The sequence below is a fragment of the Stegodyphus dumicola genome, chromosome 11 (assembly GCF_044657685.1).
Source record: "Stegodyphus dumicola isolate Sdum_Otavi_A_Nest chromosome 11, ASM4465768v1".
Taxonomy (NCBI): Eukaryota; Metazoa; Arthropoda; class Arachnida; order Araneae; family Eresidae; genus Stegodyphus; species Stegodyphus dumicola.
In genome coordinates, this window is record NC_140778.1 from 129,129,798 (window position 1) to 129,142,041 (window position 12,244).

The 12,244-nt window shown below is 31.7% G+C and overlaps 1 protein-coding gene across 1 annotated transcript in view; it reads right to left on the reverse strand.

Moving 5' to 3' along the window:
* Positions 1-12,244, reverse strand: part of barr (non-SMC condensin I complex subunit H) — an 89,111-nt gene that overhangs the window by 70,020 nt on the left and 6,847 nt on the right. Inside the window, exons 2-3 of the mRNA XM_085827209.1 lie at positions 11,389-11,538; positions 7,425-7,515 (exon numbers count right to left, since the gene is read on the reverse strand). Coding sequence (XP_085683335.1) covers positions 7,425-7,515; positions 11,389-11,522 — 225 coding nt within the window. The 5' untranslated portion in view covers positions 11,523-11,538. The remainder of the gene's footprint in view (positions 1-7,424; positions 7,516-11,388; positions 11,539-12,244) is intronic.

A 12,244-nucleotide genomic window follows, 5' to 3' on the forward strand; every position in this document is an offset into this window, starting at 1 on the left:
CTGCAGATCTCGCAATAAAAATAATAGAGACATATTCTCATGCACGAATAACATACAGGAAAATCTTCACATAGAACATGGTGAAAAATATACTCATTAAACAATTTAGTAAAATAATTGTAAGATAAACGAAACATGGAAATGTAAAATTTTAAATTAGGCAAAAAAGCTGGGCACTTAAGATTGATCTGAGGTTAAGCCCTCCTCCTTCAAGAACAAAAGAAAATTTGCAAAGATAAAACAATAATTCCAACCTAGTTTCTTTTCAACATGTTCGGAATTCCAGTACCTTAGTTCTTTCTATGTGTAAATACTGTTTCCTAAATACATGCAACACGTTCACTTGTTTTAATTTTTGCTCAGCCAATTATTTCTCCATAATACATTTGGGTGTTTCTCCTTACCCATTGGCTTTTTCCCCACTCCCATTTTTGGCTGCTGAAGGAGGACCTGTATTAGATTGCCTTTCAAATCTAGACTTTCATTAAAATTCTAGGCCAGTCTAAGGTTGCTAATTTACCCCAAAGAACTATTGCATTATTCAATAATTTGGGCGATATTAAAAATAAATGTTTTTTAAAAAATGGTCAAAATGAATCAATTTTTTTAATTTTAATTGAATAACTATATTCAGTTAAAATTTTGTTATATTTTTAAACTACATACATTTAAAATTTTAACAGTGATTGATGACATGATGTTCAATGCAACATGATGGCAGCAGGTGATACAGGTGCAGGACCCATACACTCCATCCTATGAATATTACAATACGCAGCATTTGAATACTATGCAGCAGTATAGAGCATGAGAGAATGATGCTGTCACATAAAAATGCTGCACAATATTTGATCGTCATTGAAACATTTGAAAATGTGCTGCTGTGGACTTCCTCAAAGAAAAAGGAGCCTATAATGAATGATGGAACGATCCCACATAGCAGTGCCATCTTTGGCTACTGCAATGATATTTCCAGAGTAGTATGTGAGTTCTGTCTTCCCCAAATGTGACAGCTATGTGTATTTACACCTCTATTAAATGGAAAATGCACCTCATCAGTACAGAAGATAGAAAGTCTGTTTTCCATCTGCTATAAAAAGTCCTATTTGCTAATTCATGGCAGGTCTCAAAACTAGTTTCAGTTTCTGTAGGAGTTAGATTTTGTAATGAAACATTTCTGGCAATGGTGTGGTTTGGTTTAGATTACAGCAAAGCACTCCAGAGCTACCTGCCTAAAGGAAGGGATGCCTTTGTGGAGTACTTTCTAAGAGGAACTGACTCATGTTAGACATGGGTAAAATCATATAAACGCCCATGCAGCCAGCTCGTTCATGGGATTCAAACCTCGGATCAAACTACTAGTGCTCAGCAACTTTACTGCCCGGCTGCTGGTGAGGCTTTTTCTTCATTACAATAATAATAAAAAAAAATTTCTGTGCATTTCCGAGAAAAAACATTATGTTCATTGTCTATACTTTCCAATTTATTGAATTCTTACTTTTCTGATACTTTGAATTGCTCAGTATATCAGAATAATGGAAATAAAATCATTCTCTAAAAATGCTTTTAAAAAAATAATAAAAAAAAGAACCCTCTACAATTTGAAAAAACAAATAATAAAAAAAACCATTAAAATCTAACACCTAAAAAAAAAGGTTTACCAATAAAACAAATAAAAAAGTGTGTGATGATAATACTAAATGCAAAGTGATCTTCACGTTCAGATTCTAACAAAGAGTTTAATACCTGAAACAAATTTCAATTAATTTCCAAAAGATATATTAGTTTATGAATTCAATATACAGAATGTAAAATCAGGCCATTTAAAAAAAAAAAAAAAAAAAAAAAAAAAGTGTTCTAAACAGTGGTGCAAATTAGAGGGGGGGGGAACTTTTAACGATGATATTCCATCACAAATTAATGATTTAAAAATTGCATTTATTTAACAAAGAGTGAAAAATGTTCAAGTTGTAGTTGTATATAGTTCCTGGATTCCTTGCATACAAGGCATGCAACACTATTTCATGCAGCAGTTTAGCTACAATATGAAATTCATACAGAAATAAATATGGTATTTATACATGACTTGAGGCTGATACAGATTTTTAGTGTAGCAATAAAACAGCGATGAAAATATCATCAAACCAAAATACGAACAAAGCAGAGTAGGATTGGCTTGGAGTTGATTTTTTTTTTAGATTTTGACAAATCACACAAATGCTGTCTACCTAGGGGAATAGATGTCTTTGTGAGGACATTTTAAGGCTGGCTCATATTGATATTATATGTAGATAAAACCATGAAAACTCCCATAAAGCCTGCTTGTTGACCAGGATTTAAATCTGGGTCTTCTAGGTTATAGTAAGTATTAATATACAAAAACTACTTGAATTAGTATACAAAAACAACATCACAGTAATACTATTATAGAATGGAATGACAAAGGCTTCCCTGGTGCAAAACATGCCTTACTTCAACGGCATCTTTTAAACAAATCTCATTCTTCTTTTCTTACAAAATGAGAAAACAGAAACACTGCAGCAGTGTAATTTTAAAATCCCTTTTGATCAGCTTCATTCTCTTTAGCCTAGAGCTATCCAGAAATATTAAGGATTTTCCCAAAAGTAAAAGAAACCGTTGCACACTGTTGTTTGTCACAGTCAATTCAAAGTAGTACGTATCTTTATGGACATATACTGATTTTCATAGAAAGTGGTATTTTATTTTACAGATTTCGCAAAACATTTGTAACAAATATCCGAGACAGTGGTTTTTAACATTGAATGCAGCATTATAATTTATAAAGGAGTTAGATGGATATGATGTTTTAGAGCTTTCATCAGATGTTCATGGTGAAGGTGAAATAAATTTAGTAAAAATTCCCCCAGAGCCCAACATTGTGACCAATAAGGAATGTTTTGGGGCTTTCATCAGATGATGATGGTCGAGGTAAAATAGATTAAGTAATGTTCCCCACACACACCCCGACATTGTGAGTGATAAGGAATGCACTGATAATGATGTGTTAGGTGATAATTTGCCAATACCGAAAGATGTATTAGGGGAGATTGAGATTTTTTTATCTAAAAAATATAAAAATGTATCAAATTCATCAAAAAATTCTAAAAAATTTTTAGAATTCTCTAAGAAAAACGAAATTGTTTGGAAAAATTGTTCTCCTGTACATGCAGTGATGCCTGCTGACAAAGAATCCATCAGTATGCGCAGCAATGACATGTTCTATGCATACTAATACCAAGCAGGAATTGCGTTTAGCTGATAATAATGCATTGGACAAAACCAAGAAAGTGGCTAAGGTGAGTCTTTATTTAAATATTTTAAATGCCAATTTCATGCAGTATGAGTTTTTTTCCAATATATCTTTCTATAGATGAACGTTATTTTGGTAGACATACAGAATGTTTTAAAGGAAAACCTCTTTGTTTTGAATAAAAAGTTTTGTATTGAATGAAGAGTATTCATATAATTTTGATATACATTCAGGAAAATTTTCAAAGACATTGACTGACTTCAGACTAGGTAGAGATATTGTAACAGATCTTTTAAGTGTGGTGGAAGATTCTTCACATCATTATGTATATTCTGACAACTTTTTTATATCATACATATTGTCATCAGAATGAAATGAAATTTCATGTGGCTGAAACAATTATTGAATACGGGTTAGGATACTGTCCTATTGTACCCATGAACAAAATGGAAAAAGAAGAATATGAAACATAAGACACTGCATTGGACAAAGAGCATGGCATCGCAGAAACAACAATTCTGTCATAGCTATGGTACCTATAATACAATTTATCTGATTCAATGGTCAAGAGGTACTTAAGGAAAGAAAATGGATCTGCATCCGCAAAACAACCTAAACTCATCGGAAATTACAGTAAATATATTGACGGTGTGTTGACCTTCTAGACAATTTTATTGCGATGTATTCGTAAAAAGTGGCAGCTTATTTTTATGAATTTAATTCATGTAGCTAAATCAAATGCATGGAAACTTTATAAGATTGCTGCAGGCCCCAAAATTTTCAAAGTTTTGTTTTGATGGCATTCCCAAATAAAACTGGAAAATATTCTGAAAATTAGGAGCCTTCATCTTCAGATACTGATTGTGTTGGCTGACCATTTTCCATATTGACATACAGAGAAACCAGGTTCTTCATCACTATGACAAGTTGTTTAGGGGATGCAATCAATCAGTAACAACAACTTCCTGATGGACAATTACGCTCACACCCATTACTACACAACTGATTGATTATCTTGAGGACAAAAGAATACAGCAGATGGAATGGCTCCATGTTCTCCAGATTTAAATCCAAAAGAACATGTGTGAAACAAATTAGGACACTGACTTGCACCACTGCAGTCTCCACCAAACACTCTCAAGGAGCTATTTATCCTGAACATGTTTTGTCACTATGGTAACTCCTGAACAATTTAACACACATCATAGAAAATCGCTTTAAAGCTTGCATTTCAGTCAGCACATGTTCAGTTTTTTTTTTTTTTTTTTTGTGTGTGTGTGTGTGTGTGTGTGTGTGTGTGTGTGTGTATGTATATTTTCAAAATGGCAACAACTCCAGTTTATATCATGTTTCTTGCATTCTTGTTTAAATTTATACACAATTCAGCATTTTGAAGTTATGTCATGCATGACAAATTAAAGATCTTGCTCAGGTTCCACATTTTTTAAGTTACAGGAGTTTTTATTTAATTTACCAGTGTATAAGCATACCTAAATATTATAAATGTCACTGTTTCAGTTGAATTATACAACAATGAAATTACATAGTCATAGTGCATTTACAGCTACTCATAGTTAACCATAATCAACAAAATTCCATACTGCACGCACCAGCATTACAGCTATGCTTAAATTTGCCTTTTAGACATGTGCAGTAAATGATATTTACTTAACAGGGCTAATTCAAACTGTGGGCTGCTATTATGTACCCCCCCCCAAAAAAAAATTATAACTTAAAAAGATGGCAATGATCATTACTGGCAATGTCTCTGCTCTCTTGTTTCATAATAAAAATTCCAGGATAAGTAATCAATCTTGGAGATTGAATTTCATCTCCTTTAAAGAGTGCCTATTTTTATTTATTTATTTATTTACCGATGCTGTTTGTTGGCAAATACACACTTTTAAAAGTTATTGCAGTAACCTCATTATACACCTTTCATTTATACAACTATTTTTTCACATCTTGACATAAACGATAAGAAAATAATGCTTGAATTATCTTGCTTATATGCTACATTTTGAAATGTGCAGTGAAAGTACCCCAAACTGAGAAACTTTTTTCAGCAAAAACTTTGTTGGTTAGTTTGGCCGAGATAAAAAGAGATCTTCCACTATCTTATATTAAGTATTTGAGAACACTTTTGAAGTCTTTCCAAATTTTAGTTTTTAAATTTGAGATTTTAGAAACAGGAGCAAAAGAAAAGTTTTACTGATTTTTTTAAGATGGAAATCATTCACGCAACAGAGCATCAAATAGTCCTTTGCTAAAAAATTTCAGTTATTGGAATCATGAAAATAATGGATTCCATCACAAACTTATAGCAGATGGACCAAAGAGCCATTGTGCTACTGGAGGAAGTGCAGAAACTGAACAGTCAGTATAAACCAGCAGATGATAAACCTACTCAGTTCCAGTAATATCTATAACATAAAATCATATTCAGTAGTAAAGAAAAATGGCTTATTTTATTGATTTTTGTTAAACAGATCATTGGATTTCAAAAAAGACCCTTGCTATGGTGACAAACATAACAAATATTGCTTTATAAACAAGCAGAAATTGCTGCACTGAGAAGCAAATAACAAGAAAAGGCATTAAACACATTTAGGAATCTTAATGGATTTGGGCTTTTTGAATGAATTTGGTAAATTGATGGTCGGGAGAAAAAAAAGCAAAGCCCAATTACTTACATATAATTCACTTAACAGCACACCTATATAATTTTCTATACAATCACGGTTTCTATACTTCTCCTATATAATCACCTACATAATTTTCTTTCTATTTACTAGCTGATTTTTTCGAATAAAGGACAAGACATTTCTATAGAATATCGTGAAGTCAGTAATGATGTTAACATGAATAAAAAAAATGGAGGACTGAGTATTCCTCATATTTTAATAATTTTTCAAGATTTCTCTCAATGCTGATGAAAATTTATTAACAGCTGAATTAAGGAAATTTGAAGCTACCTGTGATGAAATCGACCAGGGAAAAAAATACAAAGATGAAAATGAGAGTAAAACTGTTATTCATTAAAGTAACTGGTCCAACTCATTCACATGTGCTAGAAGCTATTGAAAACATAAATGAACTATTTTCAAAATACTCATATAACACTAAGTGTAATGCATACTTTGAAGAACCACAAAAGAAAATTTTGGCACATGACCAAAATAAAATTAAACTGATATTGACAACTTTTTTTAGATACTTTAATCTCTTGCAAAAGATATGTATATTTTATTAATATGTTAAAAAAAATAACATTGCATAAATTTAACTTTTGAGTCTTGGCAATGGTGTTTTCACTGTCATTTTCATTCATTGAGTTAACTCGCTTGCATTTTGCAATGCTGCAAAGTTACAACAAATTGTTGGAACGATGTTGTAAAGTTTGCAATGTTTTAGTAATTTCAATTAAACTTTATATTATTTTTCTATTTGTTTCTGAAATACTATTTTTTACACATAATGAATGTAAATATAATATTTAGCATTTTTTTGTTTTAAAACAAGATATAATAATTAACTTCATAAAAATTATTATTATTATGAGAATATAGCAAATGTGAGAATTATAAGGGTTCTTAGGACTTTCTCTCTGTATGACATTTCTCTTCAAAACTGAGAGATGACTGGATATACTATCCAGAAATTATAACGGTGATACAAATAAATTTCATGCACATGATTATTTCAGACTATAATAGAGGAATATCAAATTGTGTTTTGCATATTACACAAGTATTTGAATCATTTGCACTGGCTATGCCACCCAGATGGTATAGTGGATAGGGAAGCCTTCTGCAATAGAGTGCCTGGGTTCAAATCCTGGAGAAGGCATGGATGTTCGTAAACATATAGTGTCTTTGCAGCATGGAGGCACTCTATGGTGAGCAAAAAGTTCTCTCATGTGATTTGGCGGTACAGGAGATAGGTGGGAGACTCTCCAATCACCAACCCGGGGTTCCTCAAAATTGGGGTGGAAGTAGACGTCCTTGAGGTTCTGACAACCATTCTTCCATGAAATATATGGACAAGACAACAACAGCAACAATGAATGGGTACTCATTCTTAGTTAAAAAATATATTGAATTTTTAGTCAATACGCTTTAAGTGAGCAAAATTATTATAACATGCAACTTACATTTGCAGCTGCTAGTTGCATACAGAGCTGAAAGTGCTGCATCATTTCATCTTTTGACATGCTAACTGGAGCAGATCCCTCCATTATTGGTCTAAAACAGAAGGAAAAAATAAACACTAAGAATTAAATATTCAAATGATAGTACATTTTATATATAGCCTTGCATGCTCACAAGTAAATAAAACACAAATTTTGGTACTTTTCCGTTTTGTCAGCGCAAACAATAAAGTTGCCAACAATAGTACAACAGATGCCAAATGGAATATCTTCACTGATAACCTTTTATGCCTCATTTTCAAAACAAGATCCAGCCATTTCTTATCAGATTGATTGTTTCTTTCAATACTGGCATACAACTACATAGAATTTTTACAAGATAATTAAATTTTATGCCCTAAAATCATTCACAGTAATTAAGTCAATTAGAATGCAATCACACCGCTCACCCGAAGGCAAAATCAAGGGTTAAATTCATCAATTCTAATGAGAATGCACTAGCGAAGTAAAGCATTGTAGTTTTACACAATTTCTGAGTAAGCTATTCGTGCGAATTGAAATAATTCTTGCATTTAAACTTGTATTTCAAATTAAGATTTAACTTGAATTTAATGTAGATAATTACTCAGAGAATTAGATTTTTGTAGCGTAGTTTACGTGTCCACATGATATCATCTCACGTACAAAACCGGCGAATACAAACGACGCGATACAAACAGCCAAATCAGAATGTTGAACCATGAAAGCATAGTAAATTCTTAATGTCTTTTTACAAATTTATTGTCTTTATTTATTGATTTTTTGCAAAATTTTAAACCATATTAAAATGTTTATGCCTTCAAAATAAAAAATACTTAGAACTAACATTTTTTATGCGTATAGTGTATGTTGTCACCAACAAAGTGTCCTTGGCGAGATTTGCGCCGGTGAAACGGAACATGATACCCAAATTACCCAATTTTTTTTTAATAAATTAAAAAGAAAAGTTCTAAATTGCATTCATGGAACTTGACAAAATTATAATGTATCTGTGATAAACAAAGAGAAGAAAAAAAAATTTACTTAACAGACCTACAAAGAACCTTTTTTCCTAAATTTGAAAAGAAACCTTATTCTTTGTAATATTTAATATATTTACGAGCTGATAAACAAAGGAAAAATTTAAATTCAGTAAACAGTAAATCTATAATGAGCTTTTTTTATGAATTAAAAAACAAACCTAATTTTTTATAATATTTATAGAATTTCTAAATTTAGTTTCATTAAAAACATACAGGTTGTTATTTTATTAAAATTGCAACATGAAAACCAATCAAAAATGCATTGAGGTACGAATGCCTGAACAGATTAATATACATATGCAAATTTTGATTTCACATCAGTTAACAGTGTTATGGATTTAAATTGATGGAAATACTTTTGAAAGCAATTCATGTGAATATCAAAAGTCATTGCAAGGACTTCTGATGCTCACATAAATTACATATAGTTAATACATTTCAAAATACATAAATAATAAAATTCTATTTTAAACAATATTTCTATGAGGATGCGAGCAGCAGAAAACAGATTTTGCCTTCTAGAGCATAACTATCACAAAATGTTTTCTGCGAGTAATAAATTTGTAAATTTTTAAATGAAATTTCCACATTCAGAAAATTATTAGATGCACTCTATAGTCATTATATAAGGTTTATTTGTTTTTGTCTGAATAGAGCCAAACACTCAAATGCTACAGAAATGCTGCCGTGGAAAGTTTTTGAAGGGAAACTTCATCATCATCAATGACTCAACATCCTATGATGGGCCGTAACCTTCTTCAGAATTTCATTCCAGGCTACTCTATCTTCACCTTAGTCATCCAGTTAATACCTTTAAGTTAGATAAGTCTCTTTCCAGAAAGTCTCACCATCCGAGTTTCCGTCTCCCTCTCTTTCAAGTGCCTGTCGGCTTGTACAGGAATTTTTTTTTTTTTGGGGGGGGAGGGATTTTATTTTCAGGCATTTTAATTAGGTGACCAGCATTTCTTAATCTTTGGGTGATGATAAAATTTATGATGTCTGCATATCCATAAATCCTGTAGATTTCTGCATTGGTTCTTCTTAGATGCCATCTGTCTGAATACCTCCAACAATGCTTTTAAAAAATCATTCTCTCAAAGACTGCAAATATTTCCTTATCCTTTTGAGTCAATATCCAAGTTCCAATATCTCCTAACAGGTCTAATTAAACCCTTGGAAATGGTGAGTTTAGTTGTTCTTTTAATAAAGTTTGATTTCAGATACTTCTTTAAACCAAAGAAAAATTGGCTAGCAAATGTTCTCTGTATTAATTACATAGCCAAGATATGTGAAACATTCAACAATTTCAAATTTATCTTTATCAATTTCTAAATAAGAATGATTAAATTAATTTAGTGTATGGCACATATTTAGTTTTTGTTTAATTAATGGTAAAGTGAATTTTAGCTGCTTTGGCCTCCAGTGAGAAAAATGCCCATTCGAGAGCTTCAGCTGTTCAAGCAATAATGTCAATTTCATCCGCAAATGCAAAGACTCAAACAACTTTGTTAAAAATACTTCTGTAAGTATTTACTTTCGAGTTATTAATGATTTATTGTATTTACTTTTCAACAGGAAAAATACCCATGCAACCAGCCAATTTATTAGCATCTGAATCCAGGTTCAGCAGCTGTAGTAGCCACTAGTAGACCTTATTCAAACTGGTAGTTAGTAGAAGAAATGTTATATCTTATTACTATAAAAGTCAAAAGTAGTAAACTAAAAAGACAGACCTATTTGGTCAAAAAATTTTGCACAATGAGCTGTCTCAATTGCTTTTGTTTGATGAAACGTGCCAAGGAAATTAGCTAAATTGGAGTTTTTTTTTTTTTTTTTTTCCTTTTCCCCTGATAAGTCCGTAAGAAACCTCAAATTGCGCTAATTTGCTATTTTTTGCAAGTCTTTGTATATAATTTTTCTGGCTTCAAAATGTTTTTGTTTGCATACATTATATTACATTTTTTATTGTAAAAATTTTTTTAGTCTTTACTTATTTATTTTTGTTTTTGAAGTATATATTATTGTAATTATTACAGTAGGTTTTTTCGCATTAACTTTTACTGCTTTAATATAATATTCTTGTTTATACTTGGTGTAACTTCTTTACTCAGGAACTGCAGTATCAAATGTGCTTTAAGCATTAGCTAATTTTTACTTTCCTCTTCTGTGCAAGTTTATAACTATAAAATATTTATAAAGCTCAAATTAAACATTTTGTGGATTGAACTGTATTTCTAGCAGAAATATCTGATTTTTGTAAAATTTCAGAGAAATTTACAAAAATAAAAATTATGAAACAGCTTAAAACTGTCTATATGTGATGAGAGAAATGAATATATATGTATTACAACAAAACACATTTAAAGTGTTTAATCTTCATGCAGATTTAATATATAGAGTACCTAGGAACAAGATAGAAAACTTTGATGTATTGTTGTTGTTGCTAATGTTCACTTGTCTGACCTATAGTCAGCCCAAGTCCACAAAATTCTTCTTGGCAAGAAACCCAAGTTTACAGCTGTCGTTGGCAACAGCCTTGAGCACCTTACAGGTGATCGTGCGATTTAGCTCAGTTCCATCCCCAATTTTAATGGACAGCACCCGGGGGGAGGGGGGGTCCAAGAGCCACCCAACCCTCTTGCCCTGCTTCCAACCTCTCGGGAGTACTTTAGTCTCACCGCATATTTAGAGTGCCCACATGAACACTATTACATTTACAAACATCCATGCCTTCTCCAGGATTATAACCCGGTCCCTCCGTCATGGCATCAGCGATGCTAACCATTATACCAGTTGAGCGGCTGTTTGATGTGCTCATACACAACATTATATAACTTTCCCTGCTCAAGAGAACAGAAGAAAAACTTATGCATGCATAACTCAAATACAAATAAAACAGTATATACCCTTCTTCAGACTGGGGAGTGCTGTTTTCCTTTTCTTTTTCCCTTTTTTTTTCATTGCCTTTCTTCTTTGATTTAGTTGATTTGGAACCAACACTTCTCATAGATTCATGCATACTTTCAAAACTTATTTCCATTTTGTAGCCAAGAACTCTAAAAAATTAACAAAGAGAAAGGTAATCATTAAAATTACATGTTATACAGATTAAAATACTATTTTATTTGAAGGACATCCTCTTCATTTTCAGCAGAAAAAAAGTTAACAGACAATGTTGCCTCCCAATGCTGAAGACACATAATAAATAAAATTGATGCATCTATAAAAAAGTAATAATAATATTACTGCCCCATTATTAAACGATGCCTAATATCCAGCAGTCCTAACAATGGCTACTTATAATTTGCCCATTGCAAAAATGCTTGCCACTTTGCCTCTGTCCATCAACAAGAAGGACGACAGATTTTAGGAGTTGCATGGCAGAAGCCTTTGAGACAAGAAAATGCTTTTGATGCTATTTTAAAACAATTGCAGATATACATTAGGCAAAAAATGTATACAAGAAATAAATCCATTTGGTACATATTTTTCTTTATTAAAGTGTAGCAAAAATCTTAATGCTGTTTAAATATGGAGATCATGATAATAAGGAAGTATAATGAAATCTAATACATTTTTATTTCATTAATTAGAACTTTCATATTACTCTCAATCGTGCAAAAGTTGTTAATGATTTAGTGCCAGTTATGGATAAATGTTACGTAAGTATGCACTCTTAATACCTGCACTTCATTTAATGTAACTGATTGATTCTCGATAAACCACATTTTATTTTTAGGAACAAGGATATAAATTAATTGT